Consider the following 23,649-nt stretch of genomic DNA (forward strand, 5'->3'; position numbering starts at 1 on the left):
AGTCACTCACATGTAACCCACAGTCTGAGCTTTCCGAGATCCACACACTTGGCTGATATTAGAATTACATACAGTGGTTTTAAGAGTCCTGGCTCCCATCCATGCCTGCTGATCCACATCAGCAGGGCCTAGACATCTGTATTTTTAAATCTCCCTCCAGGCCTCTTCCTGCAGGGTCACCTGGGAAGGACCCACTGGCCTTCCTGGGCTCCCAGGAGCCTCTGGAGCTGCTGGCTGCCTAGTCTTGTCGGGAAGCCAGTGTTTCCTGGTCCCGGTGGTTAATCTAAGTCTTGACCCCCACCTCATCCTCAGGAGAAGCCAGGAGGGAGAGAATGACAGGAAAGGGGGAATGTTGCTATAACAACCAGCTCCAGGCAGAGGCCTCCCTTCCAGGGGCTGGTACTTTACCCCAGTCCTGGTGGTTGCCATGGAGATGAGGTACTGAGGGACAGGGGGAATATTTATCCCCGATTTGAACAGTAGTCAGGGGCTGCCAGAAGGCAGACCATCTCTGGGTGGGAGCATTGGACCCCTGTCAACTTCGAGTCCCCCAGCCCAGCCTTTTGCTCTCCCGGTGAATGTCTGACACCTTCTCCTGCTTGGTTGCTCTCTCGGTGGCTGTCTCCTTAGCAACAAGTCCTGCTAACTCCATGCTGTTGGCTCTGAGGCTATTTTTAGCTCCACTGCCAGCAGCCAGGTCCTGGTCATTTGCTTGCAGCCTCCATATGGGTTGCAGGGGAATAGGAAATGGACATTTCCTGGCAGCTTGGGAGAGCCCTAAACCAGGACCCTCCTGGCAGTCATTAGAATGTCTGCTATGGACAGGATCTGCCTGTAGCCTGGAATTGGGGATGGCGGTAGATGATGCTCCTGAGGCAGTGTTGCATTCTGTTTGGCCAACACTGCATTATTCCGCCATTGTTAGCAAGGTGTTCCGTCCATAGTTTCCACAGGAAGCTGAGGAAGATCCATCCCATGCCTGCCCTCTAGGGAGCTGTAATCTCATGGAGATGAGTCCAGTCCTCTTCCTAAGAGGCAAAGCTGATGGTCTGTGAGATTTTACAGTGGAATGGCTGGGCGCAGGAAAGGACTGGGAGGTAAAGAACAGTAGAGGGAGATAAGGGTGAGGGGGTCAGAGCAGCCCTATCTAGAACTTTCTGTGATAATGGGATTTTCTGCACCATGCACCCAAAATGGTAGTTCTTGGACATGTAGAACGTGGCTAAGGTAACGGAGGAACTGCGGTTTAATTTTTACTTCATTTTGATTAATTTAACGAGCTACATACAGCTAACAGCCCAGGGTTAGAGGAACTATGTCGGTAGAGGGAGTGAACTGGTAAACTGGCTTAGAAGACTAGCTAGGGTTCTGGTGGAAGCTGAAAGGGAAGGACACTGTGAAAAAAAGAAGAGATTGTGGAGATGTATGTTGTTCTTAGGGAGACTTCCGGAGTGGTGGGGCCCTTGAATGCCATTTGGAGTGTTGGCTGCTTCACATGGAGGCTTCTGTGGACTGAAGGGCAAGTTCAGAGCCAACATCCATCCTGACCTCATAGCCTTTGTCCTAGGTAAGGTCTCCCTGTCTGGGATCAGTGTAGACAGGTGTATGGAAGAAAAGATGTAGTGACTTCCTTGGTGTGGCTTTACAGGAGCCGTAGGTGGCTCCTGTCCTGTGTGTGAAGGTGGCAACAATCCCTCCGTCCCTGGGGCATCGCATCGCATGCTGCAGGTGCTGAACCCAGGGCCCCAGCTTGTCAAACAGGTGTGGATCTTACCATTGACCCCCACACTGCACTGCTCTCGCTCTCTCTCTCTCTCTCTCTCTCTCTCTCTCTCTCTCTCTCTCTCTCTCTCTCTCTCTCTCTCTCTCTCTCTCTCTCTCTCTCTCTCTGCGTGGTGGCCTGGCCTGGAGGCCCATCTTATTTCTGTGCCACTGGAAAACCAAGTTCATAAACACTTCTCATATTATGTTCCAATGACCCAGGAAAGTGATGCACAGCGGAACATGGGCTTGCCATTCAGGGCACACCACCTGTCCCGGTGTTTTCTGGCAGATTCCTGGTATGAGTAGCCCTGGGAAAATGTAATTAAAACAAAGTTTGACTGATGACTGCAGGATGAGGGCTGAGAGGCAGATGTCCTTTAAGAGGTGTTTTATCAGCTCCGGTGGCTTCTTTACCAGCTTCAGTTGGCTTCCAACTGTCTGTGTTGAAGACAGAACATGCCCTGTGTTGAGGTCACCTTCTCTGATGGCAGATCCACCCCACCCCCACCCCCGCTCACCCGCCCCCCCATAGCCTCTTCCGTGTTCTTGACATCCACCACACCTTCTCTCCAGGAGCATACTCTGAAAGCAGTTTCAGGGACGTGGCTTGTCTTGCCTGATGCTATTGTAGGTTGAGTAGCCAGGGCCCTACAATCTCAGTCAAAAGACCTCCTCACAGGCACCACCTAACTTTGGGACGTCCAAGAGAATCGGCCTTGTATGTGGGCCAAGAAGAAGGGCTCAGTTCCGTTCTGAGGCCTGGCCAGCTGCACGAAAAGGTATCTGTCTGAAGAAGCTGAAGATGCCCACAGGGTAGACCTAAGGTAGCCAGCCACATTATGAGGGAAGGTGAGCCATGAAGACTCTCTGAAAGCCAGGGGTGCACACCTGGAGGGAGATGAGTTCAAGGCTAGCCTTGGCTACACACTGAGTGGGAAGCCCAGCATGGTTTGCATCTGAAAAGAGCAGCCAAGCCAGAAAGCAAGAACTTCTTTGGGAGAGGTCTGGGGTGTTATTGTGCCTGGAGAGGGTGCAGAGCAAGTCTTTCACAGTCCTTCATGTCTTAAAGGTCAGGGGGCAGCAAGAGCAGTCAATTCGGGGCTTCCTTCCTTGGGAGAGGGGGTGTGTGCTAGGGAGCAAACCAGGGCTTGAACATGTGGTCTACCATGGAGCTACACCCCAGCCCCACACTCATGGCTTCTCCTCACAGCTTGGCTGGCCTGAAGAGCCGGCCCGAATACTGTGATGGTGTTGAAAGGTGTGCTGGGCAGCAGAGGACCTCGAGAGTTTCCTGAGACAGGAGGGAATGGCTCCCTTTTTTTCTTGTAGCGGAAGTTTGTACTCCTAAGGGTTTTGTCCTTTTTTGACACAGAGTCTCACTCTGTGGCCTGGGCTGGCCTCCAGCTTGAAGTGATCTTCCAATCTCCCTGCTTCCTCAGTGCTGGGGTTACAAGTGTGCTCTACAGGCCTGACCCTGTCCCCATGAGGCTTTACATGGAGAAAGCTCTTTCAGATGCCCACTTGCTCTGATGGTGCGCTGGAGGGGTCTCCTTCGTAGTTCATCCCTCCACCTCATTATACCCTTACCTGTTCCAGCTGGTATGTGCTAGCTCACTAACTAGGAGCCAGGCACCTGGGGAGTTAGTTACCTCATTGTCTTTAGGGGGCTGGTTTTCCAGGGCTACAGACGGCTGACGTCATCACGCCTGTTTTGCAGATGAGAAAAACAGACTTGGGGTTCGGTGGTTTGTGTCAAGGTTACGGTAGTGGGATCAGAACTCAAGTCCAGATCTTTGTGCAAGTGTACCAGCCACACAGCGGTCTCCGGCTGAGAGCATTCCCCTTCATTTCTTTGTTCTGATTCATCTTGCAGACTGAATCTTGACTAATCTTTGTAAAACACGCATTCACCTTGTTTTTCCAGAACATCTGCCGTGTGACAGTGTCTATCTCCATTCCCATGCTCGACCCCGTTCCCACTGTCCAACCTCACCTTTTCCTGTGCCGTTTAGCTTCAGTCAAAATTGAGAGGGTGGGAGAGATTCTTCTTCCTTGCCATCTAATATCTGACTTACCCCGGCCTACCTGCTCTCCTCCAATTCCTGTCCATCTTCTCATCTCCTCTGCCTCATCTATCCCCCACACCCTTTATTTCATGCTGAAGTCTGCCATCTGCTTGGTGGTTTGGGCAGTGATTCCCCGCCCCCAGCTCCCCAAGTCTAGTGGAATCTATTAACTTGGGAGCAGGAACAAGTGTCCACCCCTGTACCTGATGCTTCAATCCCCCTAATGGGGCTGGGAGTGTCTGCCTTGGGGTATGGTGCTTTTGCTTAGGAGTGACTTGAAATGGCCTAGACTGCACCTGGTGGTTCCAGGAGGTATCGTGTGTGTGTGTGTGTGTGTGTGTGTGTGTGTGTGTGTGTGTGTGTGCGCCTGTGTCTCCACCCCATCCTTGTTGAGACAGAGTTTCATAATATTCAGTCTGGTCTTGAACTTGGGTTAGTCAAGGATGACCTTGAACTCCCGATCCTCCTGTCTCCCAAGTGCTAGGATTACAGGCATACTTCACCAACACAGGTTTTAAATGGCTCATTGAGCTCCAGATGTCTTGGCTGGGAATGAAGGCACTGCTTCTTAAAACCCGTAGACCTGGGGGACCCCCGGGACTGGGCCGGGAAGAAGTTTTCAAAGTCTTGACTTGTCAGCCATGCTTTTAAAACACCCAACTCCATTCACCTGTAGCGTGGCACTGAGTGTGTGTGTGTGGGGGGGGGGGGGTTGTGCCCCACAGCAGTTCTGTGCTGGGGCGCCCCAACCTGCGTGCGATCCCTTCTGTCCCCTGGTGTCTATATTCTCACTTTCCTTAAACTGCAGTTTCCTGCAGCTCCAGGCCTCATCTCTAATCCGTAAACTTGCTCGCGTGCGCGCTCGCTCGCTCTCTCTCTCTCTTTTTTTTTTCCTATGCTCGTGCTTCTGTGAAACTAACTCACTTTCTACAACTTTCTCCCGGCACTCTCAGGCTGTCTGAAGCCAGGGCTCCTGTCCCACCGCGGCTGCTCGGGGTCCCCCCCCTCCGCGGCCGGCACACAGCCCGCCTCCCCTAGGGCCCCCATCCTTCCCCATAGCCCCCCAATCCCCAGAGTTGGGGGGGGAGAGGGGGCAGGGCAAGCCGCCCGCAGGAGCTGGCAGGCGGGGCGGGGCCCTGGGAACGGACTGGCCAGCCTCGCCCCCAGGCCCCCTGCGCCCCTCGGGCCGGGGTGAGGGGCTGGCCCAGCGCCAGCGTAGGAGGCCGGCCCCCTCCCCCGGCCCGCGCGTAGCCAACCAGGAACTCCAGCGGGGCCCACGTGACCTGGAGTTCTAGACAAAGAAAATGTTCCCTCCCTCCCCCCCAGCGCCCCCTCCCCCTCCCTCTGGCCCCCTCCGCCCCCAGCCCCAGCGCCCCCTGCCCCTCCCCCCCGACGGGCAGCTATTTACAGAGCTTCGGGCCGCGGCTCACACCTGAGCCGGACCGCAGAGGGGCTGCACCTGGCCTTATGGGTAGGTTCCTGGACGGAGCCCTGGGGATACCGGGGGCGGGGAGGTGGCAGGGCCGGTGGGAGGGTCCCCCGCCGCCTTCAGTGTTGCAAAGAGTCAAGTCAGCCTCCCCGGCCCACCTGAGCTCCGGGGGTTGCTCACTGGGGTCGTCCCACTCACTCTTCGTGTTGAGGAGCTTCAAGGCCCTACTCTTGACTGGTCTCATGTGTCACCGGGCACGCTCAGGGGACTGGAAGATCGGCCCCGGCAGTGGTAACTGCGAGCTGGGAGCGGACGGCCCTGCTGAAAGGCTGGAAAGAGTTGGGTTGGAAGCAGTCTGGGCTGTAGCAGTTGGCAGATGGGTGCCCGGCAGTTCTTGATGACCTGTGTGTGCCTTCTTGGGGTACCATGTTGGCCTCCAGGCCCTAACTAACTCTAGGACTCTGGAGAGGGACAGTTTCTTCCCAGAATACACCCCCAATGGTCCTGTATCACTAGGCCAGCATCCAGAAAGAAGTGGTGGGTAATGGCAGAGAGTAGAGCCACCGAGTCGAGAAGGGTAGCCTGGTGTCTTGTGACACTGGGATAGCCCAAAGCCGCATGGGCTTGGGGGAAGAGGCAGTTAGACCTCTGACCTTTGGAATGGGAGTCGCCGAGGGAGGTGGAGCCGGTACAGCTGCCTGAGGAGGTGGGACCGGACAGGGAAGCTGTAGGCAGTGGAGTCACCAGCGGCTTTCCTGGGCCGGAGGAACTCTAGGCCAACTGGCTTTCTTGAGCCATGGGTATTAGGGGTTGGTGGTGTGTCCCCTCTTGGACCCTGCCCAGTCTCGGGGCTTCGAGACCAAATGCTAGAGCCCCTAGTTAACCCTTCCCTTCCCTATTGTCTGCTTGGGGAGTAGGGGTAGTAGTGAACGTGGGAAGGGAGGGTGTATCTACCACCCGGCTCACTATTCTAATGAGCCCCTCCCCCACCGGCCACGCTACCCCCTCTTCCCCTTTCCTTCCCTCTGGCCTCCTGCTGCTAACCCCCTCTGCTCTGCGGGTCCTGGGGGAGGCCCTTTTCCTCCTGTGCCAGCCCAAGCTGTGCTGGGCACATGTTCTGTGCTGGTGGATTGGGGGTGCTCAGCAGCAGCGGCATCTGACTAACCGGGGGGAGTTGTGGGAGACGGATTTTTCACGAACTGTGGTGAAGGGGGGTGAGGAGAAAGACAAAGGCGCTATGGGGGGAATAATAAGGGTGGTGGCAGGCATGACTACTCCCTTAGAGACCTGGCAGCCTGGGGAGGAGCCTTGCCTACCAGCTCTTCCTTGCTGTGGGAAATGGTCGCCGCCGACCTCTTTCCTCTGCAAGCTGCATGCATGCCTCGTGCGGGCTGAGGAGCCTCACCAGGCCTGCCCACCTGGTCTGTGGATCATTGGAGGCAGCCGCCACCCAAGCTGGGTCTGTCATGACTGTCAGAAGTTCTAGAAGGCGTGGTGGGAAGAGAGAGGCAACATCCCAGCAGGGGTGTGAGTGTGTGTGTACCTCGTGTGTGTCAACTTTTGCAGATAGTGATTCCAGAAGAAGAGGTGGCTTCCCGGGAAGACTCACCCCAGAGGGGAGGTGATAGCTAATTGGTGGAAGGAGGGGAAAGCAGCCCTGGCCAGGTGAGGGTGAGGCCGGGGAAAGTAAGCAATTGCCCGGCAGTCTTTCCTCCCCAGCCTGGAGCTGGCTCTCGCAGCCCTATCATTCCTCTTGGGGTTTGTTGAACCAAGGGCAAGCACTCAAAATTACCTACCTCTGTGTTTTAGGGTTCGCCGAAAGAAAAGGGGTTGGGTTGTTACCCTGAGGCAAAAACATGGAGATTGGAACAAAATAATGCTCGATGGCTCACCTGAAAGGTGACCCTGTGAGCAGCTTTGCGTGCGCCGTGAGTTGACAGTTTTGGGGAGCATCCTTGGAGTCTTTGATGTATACCCCTTTCAGGCGGTCATCGGGTCAAGAAAAGTGACCAGAAACCTTGAAGTCGGAAGGTTTAGGTTGGAACAACCCACAGGGAAAGACTGGGCCAGTCAGCAGCTGCTACTGAGTTTCCATGCCAGCAGAGGGTACATAGGCACTTAAGCTCCCACCTGGCTTTTTTTTTTTTTTTTTTTTTTTGGTTTTTTGAGACAGGGTTTCTCTGTGTAGCTTTGTGCCTTTCCTGGAACTCACTTGGTAGCCCAGGCTGGCCTCGAACTCACAGAGATCCACCTGGCTCTGCCTCCCGAGTGCTGGGATTAAAGGCGTGCGCCACCACTGCCTGGCTGGCTTTTTTTTTTTTTTTTAAAGAGAGATTTCAAGGTATCCCAGGCCGGCCTCCCAGTGAGCCGCTGTCCTGCTCGTGCTCAGATTATAGGTGTGCACGCTACACCTGGCTCCCAAGTTTTCCGATCTTTTAAAAAAAATAACACTGCCTTGATTGTGCTTCCTCCTTCCACCCTCATGGCATGAACGTGGAGACGAGAGGGGCAGCTTGCTGGAGTGGGTTCTCCTACCAAGTGAGTCCTGATGCCCAAGTTCAGTTCAAGTCAGTGAGCACCTTCACCTGCTCAGCCAGCGCCCCCCCCCCTTCCCTTTTTAATCCCTAAGAGTGGCTTAGCTGTCATAGCTCCAGGTTCTTGGGGAAAGCTATGTGTAGAAAATGGTGTGGGGGGAGGGGGCTTTGGTAGAGCACGTGCAGAGCTGTGCACAAGGTTGGGCCCCCGACATGCCTTTGATCTTAGCACTGGGAAGCAGAGGCAGGCAGATCTCTGAGTTCCGGTGAGGCTAGCCTGGTCTACAGAGTGAGTTCAGCCGCGGCTACACAGATGAACTCTGTCTCAACAGCAACAACAAAATAAACAAAAAAGCAGAGGAAAGTTCATGGTCCCTCTCCCTGCTCTCTCTGTTCCCAGCTGATAAGGTGAAAATAGGTACAGATCCTTGAATTTTGTGGATGTGTGCTCTAGATTTACTGATGGAGGCGAGCTGAAAGGTCCTCAGAACTTGGTATTAAGCCTACCTTCATAGGAATCTTTGGGCAATAGTTTGTTTTGTTTTGTTTTTGTTGTGAGACAAGGTCTGTCTATTATGTGTGACTCTGGCCATCCTGGAGCTCACTGTGTAGACCAGGCTGGCTTCAGACTCTCAGAAATCCACCTGCCTCTGCCTCCCGAGTGCTGGGATTGAAGGTGCACACCAGCGTGCCTGCCTCTGAGGAGGTTTTGAGAAGGAATTGGGCTCGAGGTGTCCTCAGTGTCGAAAGTGTGATAGGCAGAGAGGATGCGGACTGTTCAGTTAGAGGTTCAGTGAGGGTGGCTGGTCTGTTGGCCACGTGGCAGAGACGGGTCCTGATCGGTGTGCTGAGCAAATAACCGAATGAGCACACCTATGGATGGTCAGAAGGTGCACCTGTAACAGCACACAGTACGCTGGCTGTGTGATGGGTGAACGTTAGCGTCATCTGCATGGGGACAGGCATTTATAGAGCTTTCTGTTACAATGTCGGAGGACAAACATGGGGTTGTACTCTTTAATAGAGGCGTCACACAGTTGTGGTCTGGAAACTAGGTGGGAAGGATTTGATTGCCAAAAAGAGGAGCATAGAAAGCTGACTTCTCAGTTGGGAAGTAAGACAGGAGGAGCTGGAGCCGAGATCCTTGCCTGAACAGTGATGCGCAATTAATATTCGAGACGCTAGCCCTTTGTGGTGTAAGCCTGTAACCCTAGCATTTAAGAGGTAGAGGCAGGAGGATCAAGAGTTCAGGGTCATCCTAAGCTACAAGCATGTTTGAAGCTAGCCTGGGCTACGTGAGATCCTGTGTCGAAAAAGGCGAGAGGGTAGACACATGGCGAGGAGGGGGGTCTCCTAGAGGCAGGAGGGAGAGTCGTGTAGGCCTTCCAACTTCAGCCGTTCATCTTTATATGGTGAGCTGCTTGGGCAGATGAGAGAAGAGCTGCTCTCTCCAGACCCCCGATGGGTTGAAGAGGCTCTGTGTGTCACGTGGCTTTGCTCATTCCCGGAGGGGTCAAGGTGACTTCCTGTCCCCATTTCCCCAGGCTGAGAAGAAAGCCAAGGTCATTGCAGTAATGAATGCTGTGGAAGAAAACCAGGCCTCTGGAGAGCCTCAGAAGGTAGAGGAGGCTAGCCCTCCTGCTGTGCAGCAGCCCACCGACCCTGCGTCCCCTACTGTGGCCACCACCCCTGAGCCAGTGGGGGCTGATGCTGGGGACAAGAATGCCACCAAAGCAGCTGACGATGAGCCTGAGTATGAGGTGAGCAGGTTGCTTCTCTGGTAGCCTTGGTTAGCTCTCTCCTGGGGTCTGTCACTGCTAGCTCCTCCCTCCCTCTCTCCTCAGGCCATCTCCTGCTGCTTCCAGGCCTTCATCTTTGTCCACTGCATTCTCCTGGGGGCTTTCTCCTTCCCACATGCCCAGGGCTGGGGTTGTGCTCTGGGAGGTTTCAGGGTGGCTGTAGTTTTGGCGCCTGTCCTGGATCTCACTCTGTAGCCCAGGCTGGCCTCGAACTCACAGAGATCCGCCTGCCTCTGCCTCCCGAGTGCTGGTATTAAAGGCGTGCGCCACCACCGCCCGGCGTGACTACTGTTGATATGACTTTTGCTCCTTGGGGCTCCAGGACGGCCGTGGCTTTGGCATCGGAGAGCTGGTGTGGGGGAAACTCCGGGGCTTCTCCTGGTGGCCAGGCCGGATCGTGTCTTGGTGGATGACAGGCCGGAGCCGAGCCGCTGAAGGCACTCGCTGGGTCATGTGGTTCGGAGATGGCAAGTTCTCAGTGGTGAGTTGGGCTTGGTGGTCAGGAGATAGGGGGAGAGAGTAAGGGGTCTTGGTCCGGTGGCCTAGATTCTTCTGGGTGCAGTCTGGAATCAGGGCATTAAAAATACACTCTGTTTGCCCTCCTATGTGGGGTCAGTGGAAGAAGCCTTGGCAATCATTGAGCTGAATAGAAAGGCTGCTGGCCCACCAGCTGCCAGGGGCCCTTCAGATATTTTCCCACTCACAATCTGGGCTCCTCTCTTACTATCTAAAAACCCAGATTCTTGGTTTTTCGAGATAGGATTTCTCTGTGTAGCTTTGGTGCCTGTCCTGGATCTCCCACTGTAGACCAGGCCGGCCTCGAACTCACAGAGATCCACCTGCCTCTGCCTCCCGAGTGCTGGGATTAAAGGTGTGCACCACCGCCGCCGCCGGGCAAGCCCCTAGACTCTTAATGTTCCTCATGCTTAACAGTTACAAGGCAGGTGGCTTAACTGTATGGGGAACAGCTGGGTGTGGTTAACCTTCTGGAACGGGAGAATCACAAGTTCGAGACCAACCTGACTCACATAGTGAGTGCCAGGCCACGCAGGCTGTAGAGTTAAGACCACGCCTCACGAGCGGGCGGAACAAACCGAGGGTGGCTTGGTCCCTAGGTGTGTGTCGAGAAGCTCATGCCATTGAGCTCCTTCTGCAGCGCGTTCCACCAGGCCACCTACAACAAGCAGCCCATGTACCGCAAAGCCATCTACGAAGTCCTCCAGGTGAGCGCAGTCCTCCAGGGGGGGGCGTGTCCCCAGCAGCTCCGGGGAGTTTTAGCTGGTGGGGCTGCCAGGATGCCTGGAAGTTGGAGCCTGGTCAGCCAGGACGGAGGCCCCGGGGTGGTGACCTTCACTCTTCTTCCCGGCCGTTCTCCTGCCTGCTGCCTGCCTGTCTCGGCTGCTCGGAGTTGGGCGTCACCTGTCATCTCATCTGTCCCCACCTTTGTCCCCTTCCTCGTAGGTGGCCAGCAGCCGTGCCGGGAAGCTGTTTCCAGCCTGCCATGACAGTGACGAAAGTGACACTGGGAAGGCCGTGGAGGTGCAGAACAAGCAGATGATCGAATGGGCCCTTGGGGGCTTCCAGCCCTCTGGTCCCAAGGGCCTAGAGCCGCCAGAAGGTAAATGTGGGCAATGGGGCTGGTCCATCCAGTGCGGCTTGGACTGGGAGAGCCGCACTTGGGGCGCTGCAGAGGCCCCCACAGTGGGGCAGATAGAAATGGGCCTTCCAGGCTTCTGTCACCCCACCGGGCATGCTGCTCTGCGATTCCAAAGTAGCCTGTCATCCATTGGCACCCCAGAAACTGGGAGGTGGGAAGCCGCTGGGGATGGTGTGGTGCCCCACTGTGGGCACCGCGCTAGGATCAGCCTGTAACTGGTGTGGTCCGCCTGCCTGCCTCCTTGGTGCAGAGGAGAAGAATCCATACAAGGAAGTCTACACGGACATGTGGGTTGAGCCCGAGGCGGCTGCGTATGCCCCGCCCCCACCAGCCAAGAAACCCAGAAAGAGCACAGCAGAAAAGCCTAAGGTCAAGGAGATCATTGACGAACGCACAAGAGGTAGGAGCCGGGCCCTGGAGAGAGGATCGGGAGCCCTGAGGGGGCAGAAGGCATCTATCTGGGTGCCCGAGCTGAGCTGTCTGGACAGCCTCCTAATGTGGGCTCTTCGTCCTCTGCAGAGCGGCTGGTGTACGAGGTGCGGCAGAAGTGTCGGAACATCGAGGGTGAGTGTTGCCTGGGAGGGGGCTGGGCTTGCCCCTCACACAGAGTGTGGTCATAGTTGTGGAGTGGCATGGGTTCTTAGGAAGGCTGGGGTAATGTGGGCCCAGGGGCCTACCTGCACACCCCATCACCTCCATCCGTTGGATGCTCCTATTCCTTTAGGGTATGGGAACACCCCAATGATTTCAGAGAAGGTGGTCCTTGTGGCCACAATGGAACTTGACTGAAGTTGACGTTGCCATTTTCTTTCTTTTGTTTTGGGTTTTTTGTTGTTGTTGTTTTTCAAGACAGGGTTTCTCTATGTAGTTTTGGTGCCTGTCCTGGATCTCACTCTGTAGACCAAGCTGGACTTGAACTCACAGAGATCCGCCTGGCTCTGCCTCCCGAGTGCTGGGATTAAAGGCGTGCGCCACCACCGCCCGGCCTCAACCTTGCCATTTTCAATCTTTACCTTCTCAAAGCCAGTATCCACCTCCCCTGGTCCCGTGGTAATGATCTGACCACAGGATCTTGGGTCTAGAAACATTAGGAATTGGACTGGGGGACTGCCCGAGGAATCCCTCCAGGGCAACTTGGACCCGGACCCTGTTCTCGTGGATGTTTTTCTGTCCCCATGTCACCCTATTCCTGGGCGGTGGTGTAGCTGAAAGAGATGAGTGAGCGTCTGAGATTAACGTCTGCCTTTACATAGGGCTATGTGGGATATCTGTGAACGAGCACACATGCATGTGTGTATGCGTGTGTTTGTGGAGGGCATAGACCGACGCCAGGTGTCTTCCTCAATTGCTCTCCACTTTATTTCATGAGACAGGGTGTCTCTCACTAAACCTGGAGCTCATAAATTTTTCCTCAACTGGTTGGCCAGTGAACCCCCCCAAGAATCTAGCCATCTTCCCAGCACTGGGATCCATCCCACGGTCATACCTGGCTTTTTCTTCTTTTTTAACTTGGAAAATTTTGTATGTGCATACAATGTATCTTGATGACGTTTACCCCCAACCTCCCCCAACTCCCACTGGTCTTGCTACAACAGTGGTCCTTTCTTTGTCTGCTCCCCTGCGCCAACCCCCCATTGGTGCCGCATGCCCGGCTTTTTGATGTGGGTGCCGGGAATCTGAACTCGGACCCTCGTGCTTCCTTGAACCGCCCGTCTCCACAGACCTTTGCTGGGTTTTGCTTTGTCTTGGGACAGAATCGCCTGTCGCTCAGGCTCGCCTTGAACTCACTTTGTCGTCCGGGCTGGTCTTTGATTTTTCTCAGCCTCTCAAGCGCTGAGATTATGGACGTGAGCTACCAGTGTTGACTGCTGTTCTGACAGGCACTTTGGTGGATGTTGTCTTAGCTGGGCTCTAGCCCCAGGTGGACAGGAACTCCAGGGGATGGATGCTCATGGCATCTTGTTATCTTACAGACATTTGTATCTCATGTGGAAGCCTCAATGTCACCCTGGAGCACCCACTCTTCATTGGTGGAATGTGCCAGAACTGTAAGGTAGGGACACAACCCACCTCAAGAGATGACCTCTTCACTCTTCCTTGGTGTTGGGAACCAACAACCGACTGGATGTGGTGTGGACCCTTGTGTGCACTCAGGCTCCAAAGATTGAGGCTTGTTCTGGTTACGTCATGAAAGATCCTTGCATGCTGGCATCTTGGCCCCGTGTGGGCAGGAATGAGACTTAGCAATGGGTGAAGGGTGGGGGCAGGGGCAGGGGGGCTGACTGATAGGTGGGTTGCCATTCCCTCGGGAGCCCCTGTAGAAGGCGATAGGACAGAACTGTTGGTGGGCAGATCCCTTCCCAGCCTCGCTGTTCGGTTCAGGGCCTGTCTACACTTGACTGTGCCGGGCCCCTTACTGGTGCTTCTGACCCTCCGCATTCTCCCTAGAACTGCTTCTTGGAGTGCGCCTACCAGTATGACGATGACGGGTACCAGTCCTACTGCACCATCTGCTGTGGGGGGCGTGAAGTGCTCATGTGTGGGAACAATAACTGCTGCAGGTGAGGCTCCTGCCCCCTCCCCGCAGAGCTCCATCCTGGGTCCTCACTGCCCACCGGTCACGACTGTCCCCAATAGCACTTACGCCTGTCGCTTCAGACTGGGTCCGAGACTCCGCCCTCTTCACTGGGCTGTCTTCCAGGTGCTTTTGTGTCGAGTGTGTGGATCTTTTGGTGGGGCCAGGAGCTGCCCAAGCGGCCATTAAGGAAGACCCCTGGAACTGCTATATGTGTGGGCACAAGGGCACCTATGGACTGCTGCGGAGACGGGAAGACTGGCCCTCCAGGCTCCAGATGTTCTTTGCCAATAACCACGACCAGGAATTTGTGAGTGCCGGGCCCTGGCTGTGGTCTCCCACTGGTCCTCCGTGAGGGTGCTTCGGTGGGCTGTGGGGTCTGGGCGGGCAGCAGAAGGGGAGTGAGATGTGTGTGTGTGTGAGTTGTGCAGATCTATCTAGAAGGTATATAGTTCTCAGCTGGGGGGGGGGGTCAGCAACACAGGATGGGGAGCTGGGACAGTCCCAGGCATGGACCTGACCAGTGGTCTTCACTACTCAGGATCCCCCAAAGGTTTACCCACCAGTTCCGGCTGAGAAGAGGAAGCCTATCCGGGTGCTATCTCTCTTTGATGGAATTGCTACAGGTGAGTGGCATGGGTTCTGAGGAATTGGCCTGCTTTCCTTTGGAGAGTAGAGTAGTATGTTTGTGTAGCTGATAAAACTCAGTGACTTAGGTACGATAGTGCACACACCATTCCAGTACTTAGACAGAGGCAAGGGGATAAGGATTTAATTCACCCTAGGCTGCCCAGCTAGTTCAAGGCTGCCTTGGGTTATGTCTCAACAATGATTATTGTTTGTTAGAGCTGGGCCTGGTGTGCACACCTTTAATCTCAGCACTCAGGAGGCAGAGGCAAGTAGAGCAAGAGAGTTCGAGGCCAGCCTGGTCTACAGAGAGAGTTCTATCCAGCCAGCTGAGGCTACATAGTGAGGCCTTGTCTAAAAAATTTAAACAATCACTCCGGCTGGAGAGATGGCTCAGCAGTTAAGAGCACTGGCTGTTCTTCTAGAGGTCCCGAGTTCAATTCCCAGCACCCACATGGTGGCTCATAACCATCTGTAATGAGATCTGATGCCCTCTTCTGGCATGCAGGTGTACATGCAGATAGAACACCATATGCATAAAATAAATAAATCTTAAAAAAAAAAATAAAGCAATGAATCATGTTCCACCTAAGAAGCTCGCCGGGGAGACCGGGTGGAGCTGTAGAAATGGTACCACTGTCTGTCATTTTTTTGTGTCCCCTCCCTGGATGCATTACTGCTTTCCTGCATCAATAGGCAGCCCTGGGGGGGGGGGCTGGTAAAGAAGTCACTATAGCGGGTTGGGGATTTAGCTCAGTGGTAGAGCACTTGCCTAGCAAGCACAAGCCCTGGGTTCGGGCCTCAGCTCTGGGGGAAAAAAAAAAAAAAAGAAGAAGTCACCATAGCTAGTTAAGAGAAAGAGCAATGAAGGGACCCTGACATGGGCAATCCAAGATTGGGAAAATAAAGTGAGGCCGAGAAATGCGAAGTGCTTGAACGCCTGGCCGTGGAGAGTGCTTCTGGAGAAACCACTGCTGGGGAGCTGGGCCAATGTCTTTCTCAGCTGGGGGGGTCAACACAGGATCGCGATCTGGGATGGTCCCAGGCATGGACCTGACCAACGGTGTTCACTACTTAGGACCCCCATTCTTAGAGCAGATACGTTCTATTGTGCCACGTGACGGCATAGAATTTCAACAGGAAGTAATAGGTAGTCAGTCAGGACCACAGAGTGGCCATGGAAACTATGAGAAGGCCACCAAAAGAGCAGCTGTGGCTGTTCTCTCTGGATCTGAAACCATCTGCTGTCCTGGTTAGTCTTTCCTGGCTCTGGCCACCTTCCACTTAGGCAGAACTGATGCACAGCCATGTTGCTTGTCTGTGCTGAACTGCTTTGATTGATACCAGGGAGCTTCATTCACATGGGCAAGGTGAACCTTGGGGCCTTACAGGTGATCCCCTGTGTGCCATTGGCAAGATCAGCCTTAAGACCCGAGTATCAGGTTGAGGGCCCTGGGTGACAACACTTGCTCTCTGCTGGCTGGCACAGGGCTCCTGGTGCTAAAGGACCTGGGCATCCAAGTGGACCGCTACATTGCTTCAGAGGTGTGTGAGGACTCCATCACTGTGGGCATGGTGCGGCACCAAGGAAAGATCATGTACGTCGGGGACGTCCGCAGCGTCACACAGAAGCATGTATGTCCGTTCTCGGGGATGTCTGTTTTCCCCCAGTGCCCCAGAGGGGGGTGCCGCCACCCTCTCCTTTCACTGTGTCCCTGTTTCCTTCTGGCCCTCTCCTCCAGCCTTCCTTCTTTGTTTTCCATTTCTCACTTCCATGGCTTGTGAGGGGGGTGAGCAGATTGGAAACGGGAAGTTGGGAGCCAGAGGTAGAATTGTAGGACTCTTGTCCAGAGGAGGGCCTGCAGCCCTGGTTCAGTCCCCAGCCTGTGTAAAATGGGGTGCTTGCTGTCTGGGGCTCCAGCTGTTCTCTGGTGGTTTGGGGGCTCTTTGTGGTCGTGTGTTCTGGACTGGGAGAAAAGGTTTCTGTCATCTAGGTGTTTCTGGCAAATTCTTTTACTGGTGTCCATTTCAGGGGGTTAAGGGAAGGCTGGCAGTCTTCCCCTTAGAGCCTGGTGCCTACGTATAGATTCATCTCTGCAATCTCATTTTCACATGACACTGGCAATTCTTCCCCACCTTGGGGAAGGCTGCCCTTTTTTTTTGCTTGGCCTCTCCTGGGCTCCTTGATGTATCTGTTTGCTCACCGAGAAGACAAGCCTCAATGAATGTTGTAAGACTCACAGAACTTTCCGAGAGCGGACCCATCATGTTACCTTTGTCCTCCCAGATCCAGGAGTGGGGCCCATTCGATCTGGTGATTGGGGGCAGTCCCTGCAATGACCTCTCCATCGTCAACCCTGCCCGAAAGGGACTTTATGGTAGGTGCCCATTTTGCTCCTCTGCTTTCTGAGCTGGTTCTTCTTCACCTGGGTCTTAGGTATTGTCCTCTTTGGACATTTCTGCCCTGGCAGCTCCTCCAGTGATCCTTTTCCCTCACCCTCCCCGGGCCCAGGCCTCACCACTGTCTGGTGCACACAGGGCCCCCGGCTGATGGCTTTGTCTTTCTTCCAACCTCTCAGAGGGTACCGGCCGGCTCTTCTTTGAGTTCTACCGCCTCCTCCATGATGCACGGCCCAAGGAGGGAGATGACCGCCCCTTCTTCTGGCTCTTTGAGAACGTGGTGGCCATGGGCGTGAGCGACAAGAGGGACATCTCACGATTTCTTGAGGTACAGCCAGCAACTCTGGTTTGGCCAGCTCACTCATGGCTTCCACCTTGTCTTGTCTGCGTCCTGGGGCTGGGGGCTGGGGGCTTCAGTTTGCAAGGGGCAGCTTGGGAAAGACTCCCATGGCTCCCCTAGAAAGAAAGAGTGCTCATTTAATGCCAAGAGGTGGCATGATCGTAGGTCAAAAGAGTAGGCTAAGGCCAGACTCCTGAGGCTTGGGGTCTGGAGAGAACTCAGATTCGGTTTTGTTTTTTGTTTTGTCTCTGACCAGAGTGGCCTGTCTGTGCTCACTCCCTTGAACCCCCATGGGTGCTTCATGACACCTGAGATGAAATCATGGCTCTCTCTGCTTTTATTTCCTGTGATGTGAGCCCCAGTTCAGCACTGAGCCAAGTATAAGCCTTACACAGGCAATTGCTGCTGCCCAAGGCATTCTTGGGGTGGGCTGTCAGCCTATGCTCCCATTATGTCTAACCAGCTCAGTAATACCTCGGGCATAGTAAACACTCAGGCATGTCAGAGCTTGCTCTCCTGAGCCTCTTGAGTGGTCTGATGTAGCCACCGACCTTGTGGCTGTTCTGAGAAGAATGAGCCTTACATTAAGCACAGGTAGACACCCATAGTACACAGTGGCTACTGGAATAATAATCGTTCCTGTCATTACAGAAAGTTCAGTTGGATTGTACTGGTCTATCTGGAATGTTCTAGCCAGCACATGTGGGATGTATTTAGGTTTACTTCTGACTTTTTTGTTGGTCCTTCAGGGTTATCCCAGAAAGAAGTGCCTCAGAGGCACTGGGGGCCTTCAGCCAGCCCAATCACCCAGCAGCAGTATTTTAATTACTATTCCTTCTTTGCTCATCTTGAAACATCCTGTTTTATAGTCCAACCCCGTGATGATTGACGCCAAAGAAGTGTCCGCTGCACACAGGGCCCGTTACTTCTGGGGTAACCTTCCTGGCATGAACAGGTTGGTGAGCGCTCTCGGCATGGGGGAGAAGAGAGGAGTGGCTGGCTGCAGGCAGGAAGCCCAAGGGGGGGGGGTGGGGGGGACGACACTGAGGGTGCGGCCTAGACTGCCTTTGCTGAGTGGCTGCTGCTCTGTGTGCGTGTACATGTGTGTGTGCGCGAGAGTACGTGTGTGCGCGCGAGTACGTGTGCGTGTGTGTTTAAATACTTTCTTGAGAAAGTGGATATGGCAGATTAAATCTGGTCTTCGTTGAACACAGTAGGCAGATGTTTTAACACTGAGCTACAACCCAGCCCTGGTGTCTGGGACCGGGTGTCCCTCTGTAGTCTGGTTGGGCCTCGAACTCGGGAATCCTTGCTTCTTTCCCCTCTTGAGTGTTGGGTGATAGACTGTGTTACGGCACTCAGCTAACTCTTAACCTAGGAAGGGCCTTCACTTCCCCGGGCTGCCCCTGAGATAACAACACAGCGGCACTGAATTTTAAAGTGTGCCTTTAAGGTTTATATTCCAATCGGCTCCAGCCACCATAGCCACCCATGAAATCAATTGCCACAGATCAAGGTACAGGTTGATTTGTGGCAGGGCACTCAAAGCTCAGTATAATGGATTTTTAAAATGTGCTTTTCCCCCTAGGTAGGCATTAGCTGCCTAGTGTGTGCTTTGAAACTCCTTTTAAATTTGCCCGTAAGGATTAAGGCTTGTTTGGTTGCTTGTGGGTAGACATGTACACAGACGGTTATGTTGTGTGTGTCTTTTGGGGGTAGAGGGTTTTAGACCTTCCCGTGAGTCCTGTGGCTGCTGGGGGTTGGCACCTGGATAGGGCTTTTCTTGCTCTGTGCTGCCATGGTGCCTCTTGCTTCCTAGGCCATTGGCATCCACTGTGAATGATAAGCTGGAGCTGCAAGAGTGTCTGGAACACGGCAGAATAGCCAAGGTCAGCCTCAGCACCCAGGACAAGGGTGGGGTGGTAGTTGACGTCAGGATAAGGTAACGCATGGCAGAGCTGTGCGCCATTTGCCCTCTTGGGATGCCGTGGGATCACATAACCAGTTGGCCGGGGAATGGGCCAAGCCCGCTGACCCTTAACCAACCCCTCCTGCTGCCACTGAAGGGTCTTTAACAGGGTTCTGGGAAGTGCTTGTGTTAGTATTTGTTAGTATAGGTACATGGACATTTTGCCTGCATATTCTCGGTGCCACCACATGTATGCTTATAAAGGCCAGGAAAGGGTGTCGAATGCCCTGGGACCAGAGTTAAAAACCAGTTGTGAGCCCTCCCCGTAGGTGCTGGGAATTGGACCTAGGCCCTCTGGCAAAGGAGCCCGTGCTCTTAAGCTCTGAGCCATCTTCCAGTCTCCTAGCTTTTTAAGTCGGGTGTCTCCCTACTACCTAGATCAGTCCCTGTGAGGTTTGGCTTTGGCTGGGTCCACCCCCTTCTGACTCAGAAGGTGCAACTTTTCCAGTCCCCCCACCCCTTCCTTTTTTGAATGCTGACTAGGACTTAAGTATGCTTTTTTCTGATTCTTTGGGTTTCCTTACTCTGTCTCTAAAGCCTCCCTCCTCGACACGGGGCTGCTTGTCCGCCATGTGTCTGATCTACATGCTTGCTTAAACAGCATGGCATTTCTCCTTCTCTCCTCCAGGCAGCTGCTGAACGTTTCCAGCTTGCCTTTTCTGGAGTGTTTTTTTTTTTTTTTTTAAACGCTAATAAAATTGTGCTTTGCTTCAAAAGGAAAGAACGGTTTTTGTTTTGTCCGTGTTTTGCCGGGACCGAAAAGCCTGCCGCGTGGAGAGCAGCCTCTTGTAATGTAATTTCTCTCTGGAGAACTCTCACGCGAGTGCCTCAGACGTTAGGCTCTGTCCATACGGTCTAGCATTCTGGGCTGCAGACCCCCACAGCGCGTGCCTTTGAGCTGCTGACTCGTTGACATCCTTCTTCTGCCTGCAAGTTGCCCACCCCTGAGAGAGCCAGGGCTCTGGAAGACTTGAGGAGTGAGGTCACCATAGCCGCTCCCTCTCAGGCCTGATTAGAGCGAGAATGCCCAAGTGACCTCAGAATGGGAAGGGAAACAGGGACCAGGAAGGAAGGAGGCTTATACTCAGTGACCTGAATGGGCTGGACCAGCCAGCCAGTTATCCGCAAGTGATGTCTGCTCATTCCTCTTCCTCTTCGTCTTCTAGTTCAGCAAAGTGAGGACCATTACCACCAGGTCAAACTCTATAAAGCAGGGCAAAGACCAGCATTTCCCCGTCTTCATGAATGAGAAGGAAGACATCCTCTGGTGCACTGAAATGGAAAGGTAGCTGTGTTGGGGTACCTGTGTCTGGCTAGGGCTGGGTTTGAAGGAAGGCTCTGCCTTGGCTGCCACATTCTCATTTCCCCAGATTCCCTGTAAGTGAATTTTAACAAACATTGCCCGGCAGGCCAGGCTCCTGGGGAGGACCTGCACATTCCATGGCTGGTCCCTGCTCAGAGGGGTCTTGGAATCACCCAAAGAGCCCACTGGAACCCCGGAACACAGTCCATGGGCCTCCTGGACTTACGTCATAGGTATTCTGTATGGGTTTTGAAAGTCAGTGTAGATGCCTGTGGACCACACCAGATTGCTCCCGCCAGGGTGGGCTCCTTCTTGGGTCTGAGTCAGATTTAGCCAGACAAAAAGGCCGTTCACACAGACACTCTAAGCAACAGGCATCCCTGTCCCTGGAACTTGCCAAGTCAGAGTCCCACTCTCAGGGCCCCTCTCTTCCCAGAAGGGGCATTTAGGGATGAATCTGAGTGTATTCAGACACAAGCGATCTGCGGCCCTCCAGATTTCATGTGCAGGGGATCTCATGTGCAGGGGATCTCACGTGCAGGGGATCTATAGAGCATGTCCAAGAGGCATTTCAGAGGTGTGGGGGTTTTTTTTTGTTTGTTTGTTTTTGGTGGATGTGAACCTTAAGGCCGGGATTTCATTACCCATCTTTAAATCCACAGAGTTCCTGGCACGTGGCTGAATTGGCCATAAAGGAGAGGGCAGCCTGCCTCAGGCATGCAGAGTGAGCTTGACTGCCCTGGCACCCACACTCACTCAGCACTTTCTGTCTTCCTCCTCCCACAGGGTGTTCGGCTTCCCTGTCCACTACACAGACGTCTCCAACATGAGCCGCTTGGCGAGGCAGAGACTGCTGGGCCGGTCGTGGAGCGTGCCAGTCATCCGCCATCTCTTCGCTCCGCTGAAGGAATATTTTGCTTGTGTGTAAGGGACGTGGGGGCAAACTGAAGTAGTGATGATGATGATGATAACAAAGTTAAAACAAACAAACAAAAAAAAACAAAACACAAAACACCAAGAACAGAGGACGGAGAGAAGTGTATCAGCACCCAGAAGAGAAAAAGGAATTTCCAACAAACACAGAGGAGGAAATGCCGGAGGGCTTGGCCTTGCAAAAGGGTTGGACATCATCTCCTGAGTTTTCAATGTTAATCTTCAGTCCTATTTAAAAAGCAAAATAGGCCCCTCCCCTTCTTCCCCTCCTTTTCCGAGGAGGCGAACCTTTTGTTTCTACTCTTTTCAGAGGGGTTTTCTGTTTGTTTGGGTTTTTGTTTCTTGCTGTGACTTAAACAAGAGGGTTATTATTACAGCAAAATCAGTAACAACAGAAAGTAGTGATACCTTGGACAGGAAAGGGAGAGGGAAAATTCTATAAAAATTTATATATTGTTTTTTTTTTTTTTTCTATATATATATCTCTTTGGTTGTCTCTAGCCTGATCAGATAGGAGCACAAACAGGAACAGAATAGAGACCCTCGGGAGGGAGGCAGAGTCCCCTCCCAGCCCCTGAGCAGTCTCAAGAGCACCATTCCTGGTCACGCCGAACAGAACCCAACTAGCAGCAGGGCGCTGAGAACACACCAGACACTTTTCTACAGTATTTCAGGTGCCTACCATACAGGAAACCTTGAAGAAAACCAGTTTCTAGAAGCCGCTGTTACCTCTTGTTTACAGTTTATATATATATGATAGATATGAGATATATATATAAAAGGTACTGTTAACTACTGTACAACCTGACTTCATAATGGTGCTTTCACAACAGCGAGATGAGCGAGAACATCATCTTCCACCTGGCCTTCTGTGCAAGGGGTTTCAGCCCAGGATTGGGGGGGGGGTGCAGCTGGAGGGCTCGCCTCTGAGAGAGGGGGTGTCATTTTCCCTCTTGGTTGTTAACAACCCAGAGGAGGAACCGTATCCCCCCTGACCCATGCCCAGCTTCTCCCTGCCCGAAAGGGGGTCAAGCGGAGGTGGTCGGTACCTGGGAAAGCTGAGTGTGGAATGTCTCCAGACTCGTGCAATAATAACCCTTGAATATCATCTACTATGACTGCCTTGGTAAGGTAGCATGAGAAAAACTTTCCCCCGATTTTGAATTTGTCAGCCACATTGAAGGCTCCTCATGGGATCAGAAATAATCCAGAGTGAGGGAAAGCGATCTGCCATGAACCCCACCTGGAGCAAATAAAAAAACATACAAAATGTACTGGTGCTTTTTGTCTAAGTTGCCTTTTGTGTGTTCTTTTATGAGCCCCCTCCATCCCCCACCATCCCCTCTGCACAAAGGCAGCTCTGGTCCTGGAATGGGATGTTTTTGCTCATCTCTACAGACTGCAGTTTCATACTTGGAAGGCTGATGACACCTTTATTATTATAATTATTCTTATGGTTCTGGTTATAATTGTTTGTTTTGAGATTTTCTTTGAGAAAACAGAAACCCAACACCCTTCCCTTTAGGTTTCAAACCAAGGTGCAGGGGGGTGGGGGTGGCAGGTGCTTCTAAGGACCGGTGGCCCTGGTGCCCTGGCTCCCACCCCTCGGGCCAGGTGGGCCACTGGGCAGTACAGCAACAAGCTAGATGGCCAGGGAGTTCTGAGGCCCACCCTCCGGGCCAGTCACTCTCCTCTTCTTCTTCTTCCCTTCCTCCTGAGTCCGGTGCGTCAGGGCCGGAGGGAGGCCGGGGCAGCCTCTCTCCTCGTGTGTGTGGTTGGAATGGCGTGTGTTTCTTTTCTAGTGTTTGGTCTGATAGCCGCGCTCTCACCTTGGGGCAGCGTCACCTGGGGCCCACGTGCTCGCACTTTGTCCCGTTCCCGACCCAGGGCAGGCAGCCTGGTGTTGGCAGTGGGAAGAGAAGGTGATGTTGGCCCCAGGGTGAGGGCCCGATGGGCAGAGCTTGCCTGGATGGATGGAGTGTAGATATATGTGGCATATAGAGATATATATTTTATAATGGGAGGGGGGACGGCACCTCCTGGGACCAGCAGGGGCTGGGAGGTGTGCTGTCAAGCACATGGTCCCAAGACCGCATCCCTAGAAAGATGGGGCCTATGGTAGGCCCCGTATAAATAGATAGGGTCATGTATAAGAAGTATACGCCGTGGGGGTTGGAGGGAATGGGCTCTGTGTTGAGCCCGGGTCCCTTCCACAGACAGCCCCACGCCAGTCAGTCAGTCAGTCAGTCAGTC

The 23,649-nt window shown here is 53.6% G+C and overlaps 1 protein-coding gene across 2 annotated transcripts; it reads left to right on the plus strand.

Moving 5' to 3' along the window:
* The first annotated feature begins 917 nt into the window (after positions 1-917).
* On the plus strand, positions 918-22,865 carry LOC131897366 (DNA (cytosine-5)-methyltransferase 3A). 2 transcript variants are annotated; one of them, XM_059248255.1, is made up of 18 exons: positions 918-1,047; positions 9,338-9,553; positions 9,915-10,073; positions 10,708-10,815; positions 11,054-11,210; positions 11,500-11,649; positions 11,769-11,813; positions 13,223-13,302; positions 13,698-13,810; positions 13,951-14,134; positions 14,366-14,450; positions 15,941-16,086; positions 16,739-16,829; positions 17,031-17,179; positions 18,061-18,146; positions 19,011-19,080; positions 20,327-20,445; positions 21,250-22,865. In XM_059248255.1, the coding sequence occupies exons 1-18, from the start codon at positions 1,045-1,047 to the stop codon at positions 21,389-21,391; spliced, it is 2,103 nt and encodes a 700-aa protein (XP_059104238.1). In that variant the 5' UTR covers positions 918-1,044; the 3' UTR covers positions 21,392-22,865. The 2 variants fall into 2 exon arrangements, with proteins under 2 accessions (XP_059104238.1, XP_059104239.1); XM_059248256.1 differs by lacking the exon at positions 918-1,047 and adding an exon at positions 5,207-5,301.
* The last annotated feature ends 784 nt before the right edge of the window (positions 22,866-23,649 follow it).

The sequence above is a fragment of the Peromyscus eremicus genome, chromosome 22, assembly GCF_949786415.1.
Source record: "Peromyscus eremicus chromosome 22, PerEre_H2_v1, whole genome shotgun sequence".
Lineage (NCBI taxonomy): Eukaryota > Metazoa > Chordata > Mammalia > Rodentia > Cricetidae > Peromyscus > Peromyscus eremicus.

Coding starts and splice junctions, on each gene's coding strand:
- LOC131897366 (XM_059248255.1), top strand. Junction 16,830..17,030: donor TGCCCGAAAGGGACTTTATG/GTAGGTGCCCAT, acceptor CCAACCTCTCAG/AGGGTACCGGCCGGCTCTTC. Junction 18,147..19,010: donor AACCTTCCTGGCATGAACAG/GTTGGTGAGCGC, acceptor CTTGCTTCCTAG/GCCATTGGCATCCACTGTGA.